The 23764-nt window shown below is 44.3% G+C and overlaps 1 protein-coding gene across 1 annotated transcript; it reads right to left on the bottom strand.

Annotated features, from left to right (window-relative positions):
• Positions 1-1932: 1932 nt before the first annotated feature.
• Positions 1933-21139, bottom strand: FKBP4 (FKBP prolyl isomerase 4). Its single transcript, XM_060279019.1, has 10 exons — positions 20806-21139; positions 13123-13267; positions 11756-11898; positions 10705-10825; positions 10275-10431; positions 9966-10056; positions 8339-8422; positions 5603-5788; positions 3791-4030; positions 1933-2851 (listed from the first exon to the last, which is right to left on the bottom strand). Exons 1-10 carry the CDS (start codon positions 20914-20916, stop codon positions 2759-2761), a joined length of 1371 nt encoding a protein of 456 aa, XP_060135002.1. The 5' UTR covers positions 20917-21139; the 3' UTR covers positions 1933-2758.
• Positions 21140-23764: the final 2625 nt, after the last annotated feature.

The raw sequence follows: 23764 nt of genomic DNA, 5'->3' as shown, positions 1-23764 counted from the left end.
GTCAACAAGAGGTAAATCTCAAGGCAAATTTAAAAAAAAATGTATAAACACAGACAACTGTGAAACACTGGCCTGAGAGCACTCCAGTTGGAGAACAGCCTTTACCAAAGGTGTCATATGCTTTGAAGACAATCGAACTCAGCACGAAATGGATAAACATGCTAAGAGGAAGGCATGTTTAGCAAACCCTCACCGCGATCAACACCCGCCCAGAAACCTATGTCCCCACTATGAAAGGATGTGGATCCAGAATTGGCCTCTGCAGCCACTTACGGACTCACTGTTAAAACCGTGTTCATGGAAGACAACCTTACTCGGCTGCAAGGAATTGCCAAAGAAGTGTGCATCTGTGACTGGGTACAGCAAGCTTATAAAGCTAGGACTTAAAACATAAAAGTTCAGATATCCTACCCCTTCTTCTATCTAAATTTCAATCCGAGTTTGAAATTTAAAAATAAAATTTGAAAAAACACCACAAACTAAGCTTTATTGTAGGATAGTGATAGACAGGGGTTGCCCCCTGCACCTTGGCATGTGGGTGGGGAATCAGCAGCTGGTCAGAGGTTGCTGGACTGCAACTCATTCCGTTGGCCATGCTGCCTGGGGAGCTGATGGGAGTTTGAGCCCCACAACATATAGTGGACCACATGTGGTGCCCTAATAGTGGCTTCAGCTGAACCCAGGAGGCAGCAGCCCAGTGGGCTCAGGGCTTCTTTCTTCAGTCAGATGAGTTGTATGGAGCCGTATGGTCAGGGGACCAGGCTTTTAGGGGTCAGATGTGGGGTGAGCACTGCTTTTGTTTAGTCATGAGGGATCTGGGCAATGAGCTGTGCAGGGCTAGCCTAACAGGCAGAAGGGCCTTTGGCCCTAGATTTGAGCCAGGCACCCCTTACGCATAACAAATAAGCAGCCCTTGGTGCCTGGTGATGACTGGGTGTTGGAGCTGGGCGTATTCACAACTGCTCCATGTCTGATACCTGTCTGCAGCTCTGACTGGTGGTAAGGGAGCTGTTCTGTAAAGCTTGTAATATGGGGTTGAGTTCCAGGATCTTTTGTTCCTGACATTTGGGGGGGGGAGTTAAGTGGAGGCATGTGTCTCTCTTCCTCCTGGTGGCACTTGAATTCCCATCTGCTGCTTCTTAGGTGTGTGCGTGCTAAATGCTTGGGTTCAATAAATGTTAATATTTAATTTGAGCTTATTATGTTAAAACAGGATGGCAGGCCTGTTTGACTGAAAATGTGTGCTAGACCCATGTGTATTAGGCCAGACCTAATACACATGGGGAACAAGTGAGACATAATCTTCTTCAGATGTTGTTCCTACCTTTGACAAAGATTAAGGAGGAGCTAGTATAAATTAACACACTCCAATTTAACCCAGGGGAGTTTCCCACCCCCACCCCCGCCATCCCATTTTCCCCACTCAAAACTGAATGGACCCCAATATTTCAATTGATTCCACAGTAAATTATGGCACACCACCAGCCAGTGTGGTGTAGTAGTTAAGAGCGGTAGACTCGTAATCTGGTGAACCGGGTTCGCGTCTCCGCTCCTCCACATGCAACTGCTGGGTGACCTTGGGCTAGTCACACTTCTCTGAAGTCTCTCAGCCCCACCCACCACACAAGGGTGTCTGTTGTGGGGGAGGAAGGGAAAGGAGATTGTTAGCAGCTTTGAGACTCCTTAGGGTAGTGATAAAGTGGGCTATCAAATCCAAACTCTTCTTCTTCATATAGTCCAGTATTGTGCTGAAGATGCCTCCTTCCCTCACAGCCCCATTACACAGCTCTGTAAGTGTAATGATTTTTTTAAACATTTTTTAAGGGATGACCAGTATAATTATGTAGGGTGGGGTTGGCAACACAGGTTTCCTTCCTCAATTTTCTTTAAATACTACTGGCTGGTGGTGTTCCTAGCCTGGTTTGTAGCCATTTCCCAGCAAATGCCTCCACAGGACATCGTATTGCAATTTACCATCCTTTCCAAGGACACTGGGGGTGGGCGTTGGCTGCTCCTGATGTGCATGGATTGCATCTTTCCATTCATGGCTAGTATGCAGGCATCACTCTTTGGCTGGTGTGTTTCAGCACTGTTTTTATAGATGCTGGGTGAACACCTCGTGGTAGTTTAATTCAAAGTTTCACAGAACATGGCATCTACTCAAAACTTCCTCAACCTTTTCTTTTCTTTTGGTACTTTATTGCTCAAGCTTTGGACCTCACAGTCTTAATCTTCAGCAATGTGCAAAAGGGGAGGCATTACAAGAAAGGTGACAACACTTGCCCATGGGAGAAGGATGCTTGTGTTGACAGAGGAAATAAGACAGGATGAGGCTATAGTAGAAAGGGACATAGTGGTTTTGTTTGTTCATAAGTCTCCCATACATTTACCTTATTGTGGGTAAGATGATTACTTTTAAAAAAAGGCCAAAGAAACAAAGTGAAGAGTGGGATTTGGGATTAGATTAAAGTGGAACCCAAGAGAGATGTCAGTGAAAAAACAAAATGGAACTAAGGAGGAAATGATCCTGATAGAATTCCCAAGATCAAGAGCAACCAAGTCAGAATGCATGATTGAATAAATAACATCCCTAAGATTACTCCAGGTCTGCTCTGCCACTCACATTTCCTATGCAGACAGACATAAAGCAGCACCATAGCCCCAGCCCCTGCCTCTTATTCAATCAGATAGAAAAATAAAGGTCTAGTTCACTGGAAATTCTTCAGTTTTACAAAACTAACAGAACTGCATTTCAGCTTCAAGCTTCTACACCATCTGCTTTTTCTTCAACTCCATTCTGTTTATCATCTTTCATTTCTGTCTCTTCTCTGCAGACTGCATCAGCTTCCACCTACGGAAAAGATATGGCAGAGGAAAATACGGTAAGAAGGAATCACACCTCTTAAGCTGCTTGAGTGTTATTAAAGCAGGGTTTCCCAGTTTCTGATACAGTAATCTTCTAAACCAAAGGAATATAATCCAAGTTGAAGAGTTATGAAACAACTAACAGGGGGCTTAAATCAGGAGCTGTCAACCTTGTGTGGCCTGAGAGCACATTTTAATTTTTGAGCAAGTGCGGCAAGTACCATCTCTTATTATCACTTCCCCCCACCCCTTGGATGAGCTTCCCCACTCAAAAAGAGAAAGTGGGTCACACACTTCACTTTTTGAAGGGATCTGGATAGAAGTTGTATCCAGTAGATGTTCAGCACGTAGAGCTGAAAGATGGAGTGAGAAAGAGTTTCCCTCTTCCAAATTCTTCCTGTCCCTCAAGGTACTTTTTCAAGATAGGAAAAGGTAACCACCCTCATCTCATGGCCACCCAGGGTGTTGGGGACTTTAGAGGGTTTAAAAGTAAGAAATGGCTTGGGAGCCCCTAAATATGTTCCAAGAAGCAAGAGCATGGGTAGGCAAACTAAGGCCCGGGGGTCAGATCCGGCCCAGTCGCCTTCTAAATCCAGCCAACAGACGGTCCGGGAATCCGCGTGTTTTTACATGAGTAGAATGTGTCCTTTTATTTAAAATGCATCTCTGGGTTATTTGTGGGGCATAGGAATTCGGTCCAGCCCCTCACAAGGTCTGAGGGACTGGGCACCGGCCCCCTGCTAAAAAAGTTTGCTGACCCCTTAGCAAGAGGAATGTATTTTAGGAAAACTGCTGAAACACTGATAGTCCATAGAGAAAAAAATAAAATCGTCCTCTTATAGTATACAACAGTTTGGGTGAAGACAAGAGTATTTTGTTTACTAGTGAAAACATAGGTGTGATTCTGCAGAACACTCCTGCTTACCTTTGCTTCCTTGCCTGCAAGTCTTTGAAACATGTTGGCATACAGCTTTTTTTCTCTCTCATGCTGCTCACGGATCTTTTGCTGACAAATTATTAGCTGCGCTTTGGCTGCTTTGTTGCTTGGGTAGAGCTGCAGCACCTTCTGGAAATCTCCTCTGGCTAGTTCATAGTCATTGACAGCCAACTCAGCCTCCCCACGGCGGAAGAGGCCTTTCTCGTTGCTGCTGTCTAGCTCCAGAGCCTGGCAGGCAGGTGAGACAAGGTAAATAATTTTTTTAGGAAAAACATCCAAACATCATCATGAGAACATACAGCTAGACATCTCTGGTGCTTTTGAAGCATGCACTTAAAGGAAATGTTGTGTTTCAACACAAAATGGACTATAATGTACTTGTTATAACCTAGGCTCTCAAAATGTGAAGATCTCCTAGTAAGAGACCTAAAACTTCTTAAAGGTTTGTGTGTGACAGATACAGCTCAGCAGCCTTAGAGAGGGGATGAGATGCAGCAGCAGCCTCACTTATCAAAAGGAAGAGGGAGGGAGGGAGCAGCAGCAAAGAGAAAAGAGGAAGCATGTGCTTGCTTGCGGGGCTGGGAAGAAAAGTATTGATACAGAAAAAGAACTGTTCTGCTGCATGAGGCTACTTTAGCATTCTGTTCTCAGCAGTGACCAGCCAGATGATCAGCATGAATCTCTTCCCCTGCTGCTTCTATAGGTTCTGCCATTATGGTTAGTACGGATGGATAGACCTCTCCTCTGTCAAGCTGCCTTCTCATTATTTGACTCCATCTACGCTATTCACAACTCACTCACAAGGTACAATGGCCATTAGCTTAGATAGCTTCAAGGTAAAAAAGATTAGTCAAATTCATGGAGAAGTGGTTTATCAATGGTTAATGGGAGGCAGGGGCCTAAACTGGGTACAGTGCACAGTTGCAAGCATCTTCTCCCGAACCATTTTAAAGCAAAAGCAGCTTTAAAAAGCAGCTTTTGGATGCCGAGAATTGAACAGTTGAAGCAAGAGTTTGGGGGAGAAAGTGGCTGCTTAACTTTCCATCTCTGTTTTTCGGCTCACCACCCTTTCCCACTTGAAACAGGTCAGGTTGGAAAAGGTGTTCACTGAGCGACTTTCAGCCATTTTCCCACACAAATGCCCAGATTACAAAGGCTGTTCTTAGCTTCCCCCTCCCCTTCATTTAGTTTTACAGCAGTTGGGAGAGTGGGAATATGTTGGGGGAAGGGGTGTTCTGAGGCAGACAGCATGCAGGCTGAAACAATCTGCCTGGGCATCCATTCTGTAACTGATGGGGTTAGGGCAGTTTTAGGGGCTCAATCAAGCTTTGGAAAGCTGTTCACATATGACACTAGTTTGTTTATCCTCTTCTATATCAGCATGGAGGTATTTGCACATACTGGGGATGCAATAAGAGAAGAGAAAGGAGGCAAAGGCTAAGCTAGTGAGTTCTTCTCAAGTCCCCCAACTTGGCACAGGCCATGGATTTACAATTAATAAAAGTTTTATGGAATAGTATTCCCATTTCCAGCTTCTGCAACTCAGTTTTTCATGTCACAGGAGTGCAGCAGCTGCTGTGTTAGCTGGAAAACCAACTGGTTTGAATTTTTCACAATAAACCCTTCACAAATAAAAGGATTTAATCATTTTAAACCCATATACACACCATATCACCAGTCCAATAAAGGGTACCATTCGGGTACCCTTTGCACATCTTCAAGCACAGCACAGCCCTGAAAGCTTGTTATTACTGGCTGACACTCCTGCCTGCGTTCCTGGATATCTAAAGTGCTGCTTACCTTGTTGCAGTTCTCCAAGGCCTGGGAATACTCCTTCAGCTTCAGATGGCACATGGCCAGGTTAAGATGGGCAGCAAGTCTCAAGCTCTCGGCCTTTGCTTCCTCTGCATCTGAGAGTCCTGTTTCATGTTCCAGCCATGACACTATCTTCTTGTATTGTAATGCTGCCCGTTTGTATTTTCCCTCCTGGAATGCAATCAGTATGGCATCAGACTCAAATGGATTAGAGGGCCATATTCCCTACCCAGAAGATCCCCCCACCCCACCCCCAGCAGGCAGGCTGACAAAATGCCCCATTATGTTCAACTGAAGCTAAAATAGGGCAAAAATTCTAATGTAGCTTTAGTTGCAGGTAGCCGCGCATGGTTAGTTGGGCAGAACGTGGATTCTACCTCAACTGTGATTATGGAAAGGAAGCATTAACAGGTGTCTCAGGAAAGCTAGACTATCACACTTATCATCTCTGACAACTGGCTGACAGAGGTTGGAATCCAACATCTGGAGGGACACATTTTCCCCCCATCCCTGCTATAATGAGTAGCTCAGCTCAACATATTGCTTATCTATCTCTTGTTGCACCCACCTCTTCCCTAGCACTCATGGCAATTATTTTATGATATATTCCTTGACTCCTTAGTTTCTCATTGCATAATGGACAGAGTGGCACTTAACGCTAACCCACCTTACAGTGTAGATCAGGGTAGATAAAAGGTACATTAGGATTTACTAGTAGATCTCTGGATCATTTGCAGTAAGTCAGCAAGGATTTCTGACTTCCAACTGCTTAACATTTGGTTGCGTTGACCAACTAAAAAAATAATTGCCACAGAAGCAGAGTAGTGTACGTTCCTCAACTGTTCAGCCTTGTTGGCAATGTTCGGGACCTTAAATGACACACTTCTAGGCTCTGGCACAGAAGACCAAAGTGAATAGGTCCCTGACACACAGCATAGGGGTGTAAGGGAAAGGGCTATCATTGCTCTCCAAAACATTTTTGCATCAATGAATTAAAACATTATTTTTTTAAAAAAAACCAGATGGGGTAGTATTGCTTAGTAGTGGCTCCCCTACTGGGATGGCCTCTTGTCAGTACATGCATCTTTTACATTCTTGCTGGATAGCTGTGAGTTTGCCAGGAGTCCCAATGCTTAGACAGATTCCCACACTGTTTCAGACTGACCTGATGCCAGTAGGAATTTACAGGCTATAAGAAGAGAATTCAAGGGAATCTCATACTGCTTTGTGGGATCTCCCACCTTTATGCCCAATTCTGAGTAAGATCAAAAGCACCCTAGATTCACCTATGGTGATTCCATATGATTCCATGGGGTCAGAGAAGATGAGGAAACAGAATGCTCAAGGCCCATTAAAGGGGCTCCCTGTTCTGATCCTGGTCCTCTCTCACCTTATAAAAATGAAGATGATGGCTACTTGGGCTGCCATACCATCTGGCTGGATGCCCCCCCCCCTAGGACAACTAACTGTATCACTCCTTGTACCATGGGGAAATCCTTGCTACCTATGCTGAATGAGGGACTTGTATCTATTTAGAGTGGCCTCTAGTTAAAAAGACAGTGGAGGGAGTATATGGCCTATAAGGCCACAAAAGCTTCTATCTAGAAGGCAAGAATTAGCTGAGTGGGAGAGGACTATTCCTTGTCTCTTAATATCAGAAGATTTTAAGCCCTGCCTTCTGCTGTAGGGGCACAGGAGTTAACCTGTCTTCCCTCAATGGAGTACAAATGTTGACAGCTTTACAGTAGTGCCTCGCTAGACGAAATTAATTCGTTCCACGGGTCTTTTCTTATAACGAAAAATTCGTCTAGCGAATCCCATAGGAATGCATTGATTTTTTTTATTTTTTTTGCCCATAGGAATGCATTAATTGAATTTCAATGCATTCCTATGGGAAACCGCGATTCGCTAGACGAATTTTTCATAAAACGAATTCGTCTAGCGAGGCAACCTCCGCTCAAAAAATCCTTTCAATAAGCGGAAATTTAGTTAAGCAGGGCATTCGTTAAGCGAGGCACCACTGTATTCCTTTTGAAGTTGTAGTATTTATATTTTATGCTATCATCTCAGCCTATCCAACAGGTGCCAGAAATTTCACTGCCATAGGCAGGGCTGTCTTAAGCAAATGCGGCGCCGGGGTGCAAAGATCTGCCCGGTGCCCCCCCCCCCAGGTTGCCCAGTCCCAGGCGCGCAGGAGGGCGGAACTGGCCGGCCACCTCAGCGTCTCAATGGCTCGGTCGCCCCCGAACTCACAGCGCAGAAGAACCCATTGCGGCACTCCAACCGACGGGCGACTCTTCCCCTGCCTCAACTCTCGAGCCCTGGACTCTTGGCCTGGTGCCACTGAGAGCCCGGCGCCTGGGTGCCCCGCACCCCTAGCACCTATGGGTAAGACGGCCCTGGCTGTAGGCAAAGTACAATATAGATTAATAAACCTTTGAAAACTTTGTTGTACGTCACACTCAGGTAGGTTTGGGGGCACTAGAACAAGCTAGTGAAACTATGGGCCTCACTTTTATGACTATGGTAGCTATAAGCGAGTTTCAGCATTGTAAACAGTTTCCCTCTACTCCAACATACTGTTCTTTTAATCATGAATAATCCTAATTCCAATCATATACCCATACCACAATTTCAGAGGAATGCAAATCAAAAGATATGGCACACTCAACATTACTTCAGTATCTGCCAGGGGTGTTTGAAATCCCCTATTACACTCACTTTGAAATACTGAGTACCCTTTTCCTTTGCAATGGACCCTTGTTCCAGCTTTTCACTGGTGTTCATTTCCCACGACTCCTTAGCCTGTCCAGATAAAAAAGAAACCAATCAACAGGGTGCTTTTTTGAAGACAAGGCGTCTATGGAAGAATGGCATGTAACTGTATAGAAGCGTAAAGTGGAGACACCAGGCAAGCAGATACACACGTCAGTTTACTGCCTCTACTGCTGGGCATAAAGCACACACTGACGATGCGGCAAAAGAAAATGGAAACAGCAAGCAAGATAAAATTGAAAGCTCAAATCAGAAACTACTGATTTGAAATGTGAGATGATAATATTTCAAGGATTTTGTCAGCGGGGTCTCTCTACAGAGAGCCCCCACCAATCATCTTCACCAGCTCCTCGCCCAGCGTCAGCACAAGCAGCGAGTCAGGAGAAAGGAATGAGGAAGTTAGTGGAGTGGAGAGAGGGAGGAAGAGCACTGAGAGCTTTCAGACATAGGGCAGTCAGGAAGGTGACCATTCCCTCCGACGCCCAAATTGAGGCTCATGCCCACCCGTAGGGCCAGGGGGCGGCGCTTTGGGGTGCCCAGGCTTTTATGCTGGGCGAAAACCCGCAAGAAGCCATTGCGGGGTTCTGACACGGACTGAGCAGTCATGTTTGCTGATGTTCTTGCACTGTAAATAGTATGCACAATAAAACTCCGAAAGACAAGACGGAGTGGAACGTCTTTACTCAAGAGTAGCCGCAGCCATCTCTGACAGATATATTATTACTTAACAGTGCAATTGCAACCATGTTTACTCAGAAGTCCTACCGAGTTCAATAGCAGTTGCTCCAAGATATACAACTACAGGATTGCAGCCTAAATTTGACAACTGTCATATCATACAATTTAATTTTATGTGTGATAGATAAGGCAGTTGTGGAATTCCTTTCCCAGGGAGATCTACCAATCTCCCTTTCTTCCAGTTTTTAGACAAATTCTGAAATGTGACTCTTGCCTTTTGTACAGCAGAATACATTCCAACCACACAATAGCACCCCACACACACAACATACCCTTCCATTCAACAATGCAGGCAAGCAAGAGGCATGATCACAGTTTAATGACATACTTCACCCTGGTGAAAACACTGCGGGAGAGAGAGTGAGGGAAACGTTCCTGACTGACTACAAAAGCTGAAAAGCTGTTACCCGCTATTGAGATTCTGGCATTCCCTTTCAATGCTACTCTCCATGAAGCCTTTTGATGTGCTGTGGCTTTCCATTGTGGAACGATGTGCATAGCTGGCAGTATCAAAAACCCACCCCCCAAACAGGATGAGGCCATTCCCACCCTTCACCAGGGATTCCAAAGGTTGTAGCAGCGGATTTTTAAAACCATCCCCACCCTAACCCTCTCCAGGTATAATATTACAACAAAAAGCAATAGTAATTTCACATGGAACAAACAAGTTTAAATCAGTAAAAATAATAAAAGTTGGGAAAATATATTGTAGCTTCATTTTATGCAAGTTATTGTAATACATTTCTATTTCTTTCACCATGCACATCCTGTCATGGATGGATGAATGTGAACCCTCTATCTCCTTTTCATTAAAAGAAACCCCTCCTTTACTTACCTTTTCAAAGCTTTTAAGTTTGATTTCATACTGTAGCTCTGCATCTGGAGGGATCTGAAATTTTGGTTTCCCAGCACTTCCAAAACCATAGCTGTGAAAGAAATGAGACGCTTCTAAGATCCAGATCTGCTTGTTTTTCCTCCTTTGAAAGGCATCACATCACCCACCTCTAGATAAGCAACCTCATAAGAGTGCTGACAGATATACCCAATCCCCAAAGCTGAGTCCATTTGCAGTGGCAATAATAGAGTGTGCCTCATGCACAAAAGAAAGTGGTGTGTCAGGACTGCTTCAAAGCAAGGCGTATACCTGGGCTTGAGATACACCACGGACTCTTCCAACTTATCCATTTTCTGAAGTGCTTTGTCCACGCCAGGAGGAAGGTCATAGTTTTCTCCCTCTCCTACTTCAAACCGCAGCTCCCGTTTGTCAAATAGTCTGTCTCCATGCCGACCTTCCACCTCAACTGATACAAAAAAAATGGCATGTTTAGACGGGATTACTGGGATATTATATATTATCCTCTCTCAACAGTTTAAAGCACTATATCAATACTAAGCATGATTATCTAGCATGGTATGAGAGGAGACGGGGGGTATAGTTACTTAATAGAGCCATACCATGACTTTTAGGATGCATTCACAAGATGGCTTGCAATACAGTCAACAAGAAGTAACAGTACACTAAAATTCCAGATCAACATCCCCATCCATCATCTTTTTACTGCTACGGTACTTACTCTCCACCATAGCTCCCTCGTTAGGTTTGGAGTAGCCTTCTCCCTTCTTACGAATTCTTCGGATTATTCCACCATCTTCATCATCTGTGAGGTCTTTACCCTTGAACTCAAACAGCTCTATCTAGAGGAATGAAAAAATAATGCAAATTCAGATTTAGCCCATGGTGAAATTCGGAAGGGTTGACTTTATCACACAAAAGTAGGAGGAAAAGTAGCATTAACTGAAGAGGCAGTAGTAGTAGTAGTAGTAGTAGTAGTAAAGATTTAACTAACTCTCCTTTAAAACCGGGGTGGGGGGTGGGGTGGGGAATTGAAACAGATAATTTGAACAGGTACGATACCAAATGAAGTTAAAATAAAAATGAACAAGAAAAAAAACCAATGAATTCTTGAAAAGCCAGTCCACTGATCAGAACTATGAAAGGAGTATTCAGCTACCACAATTTTGGAATGGGTACCTAGGAGAATGCCTCTTCCCACTTGAGTCCCTTTCCATTACCACATGCTAAGACCATCAGTTCTGCTTCATGTGCAGGTGTAGGAAGGCAGCGCCCTCAAACTGAATTCTCTTTCCAGCAGCTTCTCTTGCAGTTTGTATGACTGACTAAACCATTTTTACTGGAAAGACATTTTGAAGACATTTCTTAAACCAAAGCTGAGATTCCTGTATTGCAGGGGGTTGGACTTGATGACCCTTGGGTCCCTTCCAACTCTAAGGTTCTATGTTTTAATTACATTGAGGTCTTTTACTCTATCAATTGGTCATCTTTTCTGTTTTATTTCTGAATTTGGTTTTATACCTAAAGCAGTAAAGTTGAATGAATAAATCTATTATTTCATTTCTTACAACAAAGGTAAGAAATACAGGGCCTGTACTCTTCAAATATTGTTCTGCTTTCGCCAACCAAGTTCCATATCTACAGGGACTCATTGATTCTGCTGCCTTTGGCGCAAGCTGCTCAGCTTTTAGCCTTGGCAAACATGTACAGCCACTGGGGACAGCAGTTGTCCTGCTTCTGCTACAGATGAAAGAATAGCCTCTCTGACTTACCTCAAAAATCAGTGTGGCATTGGGAGGTATTTTAGGGGGACTGCCAGCAGAGCCATAGGCATATTCTGGTTTGCAAGTTATTTGACAAAGTTCTCCAACTTTCATAGTTCCCACAGTAATGTCCCAAGCTTTGATGACTTCACCTAAAAAGAAAAATTTGGCCACGTTACTAAAAAGCAAGCACCTGTAATCAGTAGTCATTTATTCACCAGTAGTCATTTATTCACATTCTCTCTGCTAGCAAAAAGCAAAGACATTGCAGGAATAAGCCCCAAAGCAGGTCACAAACTCCAACTGAACTAAAGAACCAGGAAACCTCTTTGACACTTGTACGGCTGAATACTTCCTTTCTCCATCAATGGAACCTCATCTCCATGGCAGCAGGGTGGAATAGGTACTTAACTCTGTCCCAGAAAGCTGTTTTTCCTGCCCCAATTAACCATCCTCCATCCAAGCCGCTTTTACCTCTGCAGAGATCCAGACATGTATTTGAGGCAGTAAACATAAAAAATGGAACTCTGCTGAGGGAAAGTACTTGGGTTCACCTTAAGAACCTCATCACTTCTATGCTCAAAACTGTCCCTAGCCAAAGCAGCTTTTTGTACATATTGTACTTCATTACACTTATATTTGTGGCAGGTGGCGCTGTGGTCTAAACCAGAGCCTAGGGCTTGCTGATCAGAAGGTCGGCGGTTTGAATCCCCGCGACGGGGTGAGCTCCCATTGTTCAGTCCCAACTCCTGCCCACCAACAGTTCGAAAGCACATCAAAGTGCTAGTAGATAAATAGGTACCGCTTTGGCAGGAAGGTAAATGGCATTTCTGTGCGCTGCTCTCGTTCGCCAGAAGCGGCTTACATCATGCTGGCCACATAACCCGGAAGCTGTCTGCGGACAAACACCGGCTCCCTCTGCCTATAGAGCGAGATGAGCGCCGCAACCCCAAAGTCATCTGCGACTGGACCTAATGGTCAGGGGTACCTTTACCTTTATCTTTAACACTTATATTTGTGCAAACTGTAGTTGTGCCTAACAATTTATACTCAACGCATTAGCTTGCTACATTTCTATGTAACAGAGCAACAAGTGAAAATAGCCTGTGTGGCATTCCCGACAAACAACAAGGGTGAAAGTGAACTTGCATATGTTATTGTGGCTTCTATTCAACTGTATTTATGAAACCACATAACAATTAAATTCTGTTCCCATAATGAGAAGACAATTCTCTACAAAAGCATAGGACAACGAACATTTTACACTGCAAGTTAAGAAGAGGATCATCGTTCAATATGGAATATGCAATGCATCTTTTTTTTTTAATGCTATTGAAGAGATCATGTTATTGTGTACCAGGCATAGAACACACTACCTTTGCCGAAGTCAAACGAGAACTTGTCCTTTCTGTCCCGGCTTGAGTCAAACTTTGTGCCATCTAGAAGCCACCCACTATAGTGAACAGTCACTTTATCACCTATCATGGGTGATTCTGTCCCTATTCCTTCTTTCTTGATAATCTGTAGTAGGGAGAACAAAACAATATTTATATGAACTACTAGGAAGCCATGCTACCCTAAGAAGTAAACCAAGTTTGTTAAGAAAGATTTTACAGCTTGCTGTGGGTGGCAATGCCATCTGATACTCATTTTACCACTTACAGAATTTTATTCATTCAACAAGTGTTAAAGGGTTGTACTTCACTGTTCTTGAATGTAATCAACACTGCAAAATTCCATTTCCTGCTGTTAAAGATTTAAGACATCTTGACTGCAGCTAATGGGACCTCTAAGTTACAAGGCTTCAGTTCACAAACCCTCGCTATAAAATGAGATTTTCTATAGCAGCTAATCCCCTCCCCTTGCAAACTTAAGCAACTCATGATTACTATTACCTCTAATCCATCAAACTCAAATCCATCAAACCTCCTTTGGGGAAGGTTCTCGGCATGGTGGAAGGAGAAAGAATTTGCCCATGTGAAGACCACCTGGTGGAAACCCTTACACATATGGTTCTTAAATGTAAACTATATGCTGTATGCTGATCTCCTCCAGCAATTCCTAGACCAACTCTGCATCCCCAAATGAAAACCAGAGTTGGAGGTCATACATTTTCTATTACTAGGGAATGATCAGGAGCTCACCAAGTTAGTCGCTAAATATCTCTATTTGGTTTTCTGTCGTCAAAACACATTGCAGACGTCTGATCTCCCTGGAGACCTAGAGATGTGACGATCGACTGCTTTGCCTCTTTTCTTTTGGCTAATGTTTTGTGCCACTGGGGAGGTGGTAATTCTGTATTGATTTGTTATGGATGTTTGTATGCGATGCCAATAAAAGGTTTGATGAGGATGATTACTATTACACAGGTTCATCAGCTCCAAAAAAAGTTATTCTTCACTGACTTATCTCCAGACTGACAGGTGTGCACAGAGAAGGAATGCATGTACAAAAGGACCACTCTGTCATCACCAGCTTCAGCACTAAAGACGTGCCAGCAGCCAGAACTGCTGGATTTTTACAGTGTGCTCCTTAAGTTTAGTATTTATCAATTAGAATGAGCATACTAAGTTCTTTTTTTTAAATCAATTTTATTGGAAGTTTTCCACATAAGATACAATAAAAATCACACTAATTTAAACAAGAAAAAGATCGGGGGAAAGATGAGCAAAGGAAGAGAAAAAAAAGAAAAGGAACTTACAATGTCCTCTATCAAAATTCAGTCTTAACCCTTATTCCACACACAAAAAAGTGAGCCCTCCCAGCTCTCACCTGGGAGCTTCCCACTCTTCCCCCAGCCTCTCACTCTGGGAGATCCTCTTTGCCTTGTCCCTCACAGAGGGCCCTTCATCTTGAGATAGGGAACTTCAAATTACAGAACAAAACGTAAGTATAACAAGAAGGAGGAAAAAGAAAAAGGAACCATAAGAAAGTAAGATATAAAAGAGGCTGAAAAGAAAGAAATTGGGAGGACTTCCAATTCCCTGTCCTGCAATTATACTAAGCATACAGTGGTACCTCGCTAGACGAATGCCTTGCGCAACGGAAAACTCGCTAGACGAAAGCGTCTAGTGATTCTTTGTTGCCTTGCAAGACGAAGCTTTCTATAGCCGCGTCTCGCAAGACGTTTTTGGGTTTTTTGCCATCTGCCGTTTGTTTCCGCACGACGAAAATCTCGCTAGACAAAGTGACCCCAAAACGAATTATTTTCGTCTTGCAAGGTACCACTGTACTATGTTCTGTTTCCACAAGCCATATTAACAAAAGCAGGACTCTTACCCTCTTACCTGTGTTTGTGCTCACATTCATTAACACAGGTAAGAGTTTGGGAAACAGCAGGTGCCATTCACTCTGGTATCTACAAATGTCGTGCTTTCTGGGAATTTTTAAGGTATTCAGAGCATACCCGTCAAGTTTTCCCTTTTCTTGCGAGGAAGCCTATTCAGCATAAGGAAATTTCCCTTAAAAAAAAGGGAGAACTTGACAGCTATGATTCAGACTCACTCAACCAACTGTTCTTTAAACATGTTTTATGGCAAAGAAAATATAGTAAGGAATAAATAACCCACAGAGAATGCACTTGCTTGCTTGAAGGGTTTGTTTGTTTGCTTTAAAAAATACTTGTATGCCACTGTACATCTATATATATATATATATATAAATGTAAAAACGGCCGACTCAGTTGCAGATAGGCAACCAGGGCAGCTCTTTTAACAATGGTGTCACATGTTACCAACCAGCAGCTCCCAGCAGCCATCTGACAACCACGTTTTGCACCAGCGGGAGCTTCCAAACCATATCCCAGGGCAGCCCCACATAAGAGCACAATTATATCCAGCCAGGGGGACGTGGGTGGCGCTGTGGTGTAAACCACTGAGTCTTGGGCTTGCTGATCAGAAGGTCGGTGGTTCGAATCCCTGCATCGGGGTGAGCTCCCGTTGCTTGGTCCCTCCTCCTGTCCACCTAGCAGTTCGAAAGCACGTCAAAGTGCAAGTAGATAACTGGTACCGCTCCGGCGGGAAGGTAAAACGGCCTTTCCATGGGTTGCTCTAGTTTCGCCAGAAGCGGCTTAGTCATGCTGGCTACATGACCCGGAAAAACTGTCTGCGGACAAACGTCAGCACCCTCGGCTAGTAAAGCGAGATGCGCGCCGCAACCCCAGAGTCGTCCGTGACTGGACTTAATGGTCAGGGGTCTTTTACCTTTACCTTTTATATCCAGCCAAAGCTTGGACAACAGTGACCAGGCTATCCTCGTCCAGGAATGGCGCTAGCTGTCAAACCAGATGAGGCTGGTAAAAGGCCTTCCTAGCCCCAGAGGACACCTGGGCCTCCATTGACAAAGATGAATCCAGGAGTATCCTTCAGAGGGAGTGCAACCCCATCCAGAACTTGCCAATCTCCAAAACTGGGAACCACTCATCAAAAAGGGACACTGGTTTCTGGGAGAGAGGCATAGGGGTTTGGAAATTGTTCCGCTAGCTCCAACTGACAGAAGATAATCACATGGTGATTGCTAATAGCCAGACAAATAGTCTGGCTCTTAAATCAATCTGGAGATAAGACTGATCTGGACGTTAACCTCAAGACACTTGGATCAAAGCCATTTTTCTGCTGTCTATGCCCTGCAGTTTGCATAGAAGTTATAATGAGCTGGCAAGTCAAGGAGAATGCCCTCATGCCCACCACATAATCACCTTACAGTATAAGAACACCACATAATCACCTTACAGTATAAGAAAAGAAAAGAACGGCACCCTCTCATTTAAAAACCCTTCAAAATATGTTAGGGACAGGAAACTGTAATGAGAGACCAGCCCCCTCCATCTGCTGGGGAAAATCTATAATTTGAAAATCTGTGAGTACCACCGTCTGTTGTGGAAAAAACAATAAAGATCACAATGGACAGTAGGAAATGAATCCCTATATCCCAGGCATCCCCAAACTTCGGCCCTCCAGATGTTTTGGACTACAATTCCCATCATCCCTGACCACTGGTTCTCATAGCTAGGGATCATGGGAGTTGTAGGCCAAAACATCTGGAGGGCTGCAGTTTGGCGATGCCTGCTATATCCTATATACGAATATATGAATATATATATATATATGGAATATATTCTGATATCCTTTTTTTCTTGTTCCCTGCCACTAAAGAACTCGAGAAACTGAAAGTGGAAAAAAGATTGTTAGCCATGAGAGGGAAAAAATGTTTTGAGATAAGTTACAGCTGCAGAAGTCCAAGACTGTGATTTTAAGGAAAAAACATTAAGGTGGATTGAGTGGCTAATAATAATCAAAACATTAAAAGCATCCAGTATGGTATACTATTGTTCAGCAGTTGATGGCAGAACAACTAAAAATGATCAGATCAATGTTTGATGAAGATGAAGAAAATGAACCAATGACAAAGAAAATGAGCCAGAGGAAAATGAGGTAGAAAATGGAAATGGAAAACATGCAGAGGCCCCAGACCAAATTGAAGGAAACAGATGGCCACGTGGAAATGGAAATTATAGTGGTATCTTGGTTCTCAAATGCATTGGCATTCAAACGCCTTGGTTCCCAAACGCCAAAAACCCAGAAATAAGTGTTCCGGTTTTTGAATGCTTTTCGGAAGCCGAAAATCCAATAAGGCTGTCGGCTATTGTTTCCTGGGCGCCTGCACCAATCAGAAGCTGCGCCTTGGTTTTCGAACATTTTGGAAGTCAAACAGATTTCCGGAACGGATTAAGTTTGGTGCTTTTGTTTTTGCTACTATTTATTTTGCGTTTTTGTTTTTGAGGCTTTCTGATCACAGTTCAGCTACTGATTGACTGTGTGACTGTGGAAATGGATAAAAGCCCCTGATCCAAACAATGACTATCATCAGTGCAGGTAAGAAAAATAAATAAATTTAATTATTATCATCTACAATACTGTCTTATTTATTTTATAGTATATTGTTTATTGCTTTCATTTTATGAATCAATGGTCTCGTTAGATAGTAAAATTTATGTTAAATTGCTGTTTTAGGGGTTGTCTTTAAAAGCCTAGAACATATTAATCCGTTTTGCATTACTTTCTATGGGAAAGCGCACCTTGGTTTGAACACTTTGGTTTTGGAATGGACTTCTGGAACGAATTAAGTTTGAGAACCAAGGTACCACTGTTCCTCCATACAAGGAGTCTCGTTTCAGTCAGGAGGGGAGATATATTCTAGAAGGAGAAGTTAAGAGGGGTGTGGTGACCCCCCTGGGTTTGTTATACTGCCAGAAGTACCTCATGGGTGTGATTGGTAGAAGGTTGGGAAACTTGACAGAAAGTACTACCTTGTTTAAGAACCAAAGCATTTAACATCTATGCCATTACGTTTTAAGAAACTGAAGTACCGTAACCTAACTAGAAATAAGTTGAACTTTTACCTTCTAGTCTAGAAACCTGTAACACCTAACTGAAGAGTAGTAACTGAAAATAAGCAACTGAAGTTTAAAAGAAGTTGTGCGTTTACTACTTTGTTTAGAACCCTGTAGCAACCACGATATTTAGCATAATTATTAAGTTAATCATTTCCTGACACATCATTTGTTTTGCCAACTTTGTTCTGTAAAACAAATCTTTCTTATTTGTTCAACTTCTGCCTGAGTCTCAAAGTTTTACCTTAGATAGCCCGTGGAGGTTTTTGGGCATGGTGTTACACAGAGAGGTGGGATCTGCTACATTTTGGTGGTTATGGGGTCTACGGAGGGGGGTTTGCTGCAACTGGTGGAACCAACAGTGACCCTTAGGATCCCTTTCAACTCCACAATGATTCTGTATTGCATCCCATTCCTTTACCATTTGATCTGTTCTGTTGTCACAGAACAAAATCCTAGGCCTTTTTTGACTTTTTGCTCCCTAACCCCCTTTTGGGGGGAGTATAATCTTTAGAAATCCAGAATTTAGTTTTGCAAAATAAGACTGCTTCCATGCTTTAATCATTATGTTTTTACAGGAAATCTTGATGACATCAGCGTTTCATATCTCGGTGATTGCCATGTTATTTTCCCATCCTTTTTTAAACATTTGTGGCAATTTTTGTCTTAAAACACAATTGCCGCACCAGCCTACATAATGAAGATTGGTGCTAGAGGCTTTTCAGAGCTATTGTTCCTTAATTAGTAGCTTCTCTCTTGCCCCTTCTTACCTGTTCATGCCTCTGTGGTCTCTGTGACTCCTCAATTGACCTCAGTTGGTCAATTTTCAGAAAAAAGTGACTTTTAATCAAGGGATAGAGTGACCAAACAGTTATCAATAATTAGGTAACTTCTGAGTTAAGACTACAGTACTGCAATGCACTGTATGATGGCGCTTCCCTTGAAGACAGATCAGAGACTGCAGCTAGTACAGAAAGTAGCTGTGCAACTTTTAATTAGGACAGTTTACTGGGAGCATCTTGTCAGTACTTTTTTTTACTGGCTGCCCATCTGTTTCTGACCCCAGTTCCAGGTACTGGTGCTGCCCTTTAACATACTAATCTAAAACAACTGCAATAAAAAAGGCACAGTCCATATTCCCAAGAAACTGTTGGATGCCTTGCAAGCTGTGGGTTTATTTTGATGTCTGCAGTTTTAAGGCCTATAATTTCAGTTTAAGGCACATGCGTCTTAGTTTATGTCATTCCACAAAAGACTGCAATGGTTAACTTTTAGTTTCATTTTCAAATTGTGATTCACAAAGGTTCATACTGTACTTGTCAGGTGTGGTAATATCACTACAAGAGGCACACTGGTGAAAAAATCAGACTTGGATCTGAACTAGATCAAATCCCAACCTCTGTAAATTTTGGGTGCATCAACTTCAATTTCTATCTAAAGAACAGTAATATAAACATCTTCTTACAATAAAGATAATGGTGATATTTCTATACTGCCCAGCATCTGAAGATCACAGAGTGGCTTACAATAGATTGCAAACACTTTACAATAATTGTAAACAGAAATACATCAATCGTCCATCCGCATTTTGTTTTTTGATTTCTACTAATTTAAAGGAACCTATAAAATATAAGTTTAAATAAAAGCTAAAGCAAAACACAGCATCCCTTTGCTACCACCAAAAGTGGTTCAGTAATGCATATGCAACTCTCCTGCCTGCTCACAAGGGACTGTATTCTGCACAGCAAAGAAAAGGCTTCTCTGTGGTCTGACTATTTTATTCTAACACAGAATCCGATATGTAACCACTGAGAAGAATCAAGCCTCTTGTGCAAGATGTGATCTGGTAACTGCCTACCCCTCCGGAAAGTAGTGTTGTAGAAAACTTGTAGTTGGTCATGGCAGGGCCTACCTGTGTGCAACACACAGTTAAGTGGATGTTAAAGAAACATAAGGTACCACCAAGAGAAGCAATTACACCTACCCTCTTCAATATGCACTTCATTCCTTTGCAAGTCATGTCTTAATTTAGGTGTCACTACCCCCTCATCCATCCACACTCAGTGGTCTGAAGTGATCCTGGCATTCCAGGAAAAATGTATGTATGTAGGATGAATAAAATCAACAGTGACTGTGAAGTGACTGTGTAGGACTGGGGAGACGCACACCGTACCCTCATTCTCATGTTGTTAAAAGCGCAGAAGGCAGACCAAGAAAACTTGCGGGGATATAAATCGGGGACCAGAAGGGCATTCTGCACATGCTCAGAGGCACTCTGCTGCTACTCCACAAGTTCTTGAGCCTGAACACTGAAATGGATTTGAAGCCCGAGTTTGACCCTTCCCTCCCGGGTGCAAACTGAGCAGCGCCTCCCTCCTCCTCCTCAAGTCTCGGGCACCTTCCAGACCATCTTCTACCCTACAGCCAGGGCACACCGACCCGCGCGCCCCTTCCCGGGAATTCCCTGGGCCTCGCCTCTCGCAGCTCCCCGGGATCCTTGCGGGCGAGGGCGGCGCGTGTGCTTCCAAGGCCTCTCCCGCTCTCGCGCGCGGGGCGGGAGGCGTCACCACGGCTTGTCCTACTCCGCGGGCCTCTTGTCAGGCTTTCCCCACCGCAGGCCTCGGGGTTCAAACCGCAGCGGCCACCCCCGCCCGCCGGTACCGCTTACCTTGAGGACTCCGCCGTCGAGGCCGGGGGTGACGTCCACGGCCGCCGCTTCTGCCTCCTGCGGCGGCGGCGCGGCGCTCATCGCCTCGGCCTTGCCCTCCTCGGCGGTCATGGCGGCCTCCGCGGCTCCTCCCCGACGGGCTGGCGGGCAAGCACGGGCCGCTTCTCTCCCTCGGCGATCCGGCAGCAGCAGTAGCGGGGCTCGCCAGGCGGCCCTTGACGGCAACAGCGGCGGCTCCTCCTCCGTCGAGGCGCTGGGCCTGCTTCCTCTCGGCTCTCCGCTCGGCAGCCGGGCCCGCGCTCACCTCTCGAGCGCCTCCTAGAACGGGCGGGCCGAGCGGAGGAGGCGGAGAAGTTTCCAGAAAGGGAGGCGGCGCCTGAAGGAGCGGAGGCCGCGGCGGGAGGCGGGGAAGCGCCGCGAGGGGCTGCCTGCCTCTTCCCCTCGTCCGCCCCTCCGCTAGGGAAGCGCTGCGTGTCTGAGGGATCCGCCGCAGTCTGCTCGTTTATTTATCTCATGAAATTTATGTGCCGCTGGAGTGTTCTATCTGAAACATTTGGGGTTGCCCCTTAGGGCCCCAAGTTCATGATGGGTCACAGGAGACGGAGTAGTAGGTCTTTTGTTGTTGTTTTTCTGCGGCGACAGAGACCCTCCCCTCCCCCGGACTCACAACAAAGGTGTGTAAGAACTTTAAAAGCAGAACTTTCCACGTCGGTGGCACTTTTGAGACATGCACCATTTCGCGACACGAGAATTACTGGGAGGCAGCAAGAATCAGAAATCAGTACAGTATGTACGGGGTAAAGCCCCTCTGTTTGGCTAGCAAGGCCGCTTTTATACCTCAATAATAATTCGATATATTACATTTACTGTACTGTGTATTTTAGGTCTGCGGACCACAATAAAGCTATGTGTGTTTGTGTAATTCAGTTTTACTCGGTGCTCGCATGACACCTACATCCTGCAGCCAGCACACGAACATGTCGCGACACACAATTTGGAAAGCTCTGTTTTAGAAATTGCCCAACCGCCAACCCAAAGACCACCTAAGCATCATAACCAGGTCACAGAAAGAGGAGGTCTACAACATAAATTTGAGAGTGTGGCTTGTCTGGCGTCTGTCAGGATACCGGATAGCTTGCTGATTGCCTTATACTGGACAGACAACCATCTTATGAAATGGTAAAATACTTCCGTTTTTGAATCTATTGTCCCTCACCTCCCGTATTCATGTAAGAAGTTTATTTACATTGCATTGTTGGCATTCATCTGTTGCGGGACACAGTGGAAGAGTGTGTCTTTGCGCAGGTGAGGTCAGGCTGTTGGAAGATTGCAATACCTGCTGTGGTTGTACAGACCAATTTGGGAGAGACATGTTTTGTGCAGATGAGGCAGATGAAAATGCCCAGTTCTTTTGCTGCAGATGCACCATGGTGTTTCATCTCCGCACTCCTTCCAGTGGTCATTTCTCCTCTGGTCACTGCTAGGGATACATGACTGCCTATCTCTAGGCACTGTGGTCATCTGCAAAGGATTCCCACATTGCAGGGTTGATATTGCCAGCCTTCATGTCGTGGTTGCAGCCATCTTTGTAGCATATTTGTTTGTTTGCTAGTTTTTCTTTATTTGGCTTTATTTGTATATGTTTGGTTTTGATTTGTATGTTTTGATTTAAAATTCAATAAAGATTATTTTAAATTTAAAAAAGAATTCTGCCCTGCCATGTGATTCTTAGAATCCTTCTGACACAGTGCACGTGGAAGGCGTTGAGGCGTCGCTAATGACGGTTGTAAGTTGCCCACAACTCCCATAAAGCAGTGTGTTCAACGCATGAGCCTAGTAGACCTTCATCTTGGTATTGGCATTTGGCACCACATTTTCTCATACCCTTTTGAAGAGGCGATTGCCACAGCTGCCTTACCAATACGCTTGTCCGGCTCAGCAATGGTGGATAGATTGCTGGTTATGCTGAGACCCAGGTAGAGAGAATTGTCTACCACCTCACGCTGCACACAGGAAAGCGAGAATGGGGTGTGAGTACTTTGTATACCAAATGCTGTTCTCTGGCAATTCACCCTAAAAGGGGGAGAACCACTCAGAAACAAGCAAAATCCTGTCAATGCACAGATGGAGCATAAGGTCCTAGAAAAGGTGAAAGATGGGTCAGAAAAACCTGAAATGCCAAAAAACAACATAAAAGGAACCCCCCCCTCAGAAACCCCCAGATTCCAACCAGTGCAGAATGCTGAGAAGCAAAATGTCCAAGAAAGCAGAACACACTGAGAAACAAGCCAAATCCCACAAATGGTGAGGAATGCTCAGAACAATCTTTATGTCATAGAAAATATAAAAGGTGGTCTGAAAAACGCAAATGGTCAGAAGAAGTGAAGAATGGCCAAACACAGAAATGCACATTTCTAACCATATTCCACCATCAAATGCGGCCTGCTGAGCAATATTGGACCTTATCACCTAGCTCGCAGGGTGGGGCATGACACAGACACAATATTGGACCAGTCTCTGAGCAATACAGGGCGGGGTGCACCATGCCTGCTCAACATGGCCTTCTCTGTGTTGAATGACACTGTCTAGAATTCAGGGTGGAGGTGCACTGCAATCTGTAAATGTGACCTGCCACACGATATTTGACCCTGTCACCCAGCATCAGGACATGTCACACCAACTGTTGGGAGTTGTAGTTCAGCATCAACTGCAGCACTGAATTAGGGTGGTGTAGATGGTACACAATTTAGAAGATCCATTTGGGGGCCCCTCTCCCTGTCCCAGGGTGGGTGAACATGTGGGCCTGCTTAGCAGCATTCAGCTCTGATACCACCTACTGTACTTTTGCAAAAAGTTTAGAGCAACTCATACAAATCCTAACCTCATCTACAGTACATTTTAGCAATGTTTATTCCTCCATGGATCCTCAGTGGCACTTAGTGCCAACAGAGCTGCTGCT

The sequence above is a fragment of the Zootoca vivipara genome, chromosome 9 (genome assembly GCF_963506605.1).
Source record: "Zootoca vivipara chromosome 9, rZooViv1.1, whole genome shotgun sequence".
In the NCBI taxonomy this organism is placed as follows: Eukaryota; Metazoa; Chordata; class Lepidosauria; order Squamata; family Lacertidae; genus Zootoca; species Zootoca vivipara.
This window is presented reverse-complemented; position numbering and strand designations above follow the sequence as displayed.

Excerpts from the sequence above, each read along its gene's own strand:
- FKBP4 (XM_060279019.1), bottom strand. The coding sequence starts at position 20,916 with ATGACCGCCGAGGAGGGCAAGGCCGAGGCGATGAGCGCCGCGCCGCCG. Across the intron at positions 10,826-11,755 it reads ATGCCACACTGATTTTTGAG|ATAGAGCTGTTTGAGTTCAA; the intron begins GTAAGTCAGAGA and ends TCATTCCTCTAG. Across the intron at positions 8,423-9,965 it reads AACTTAAAAGCTTTGAAAAG|GCTAAGGAGTCGTGGGAAAT; the intron begins GTAAGTAAAGGA and ends TTATCTGGACAG.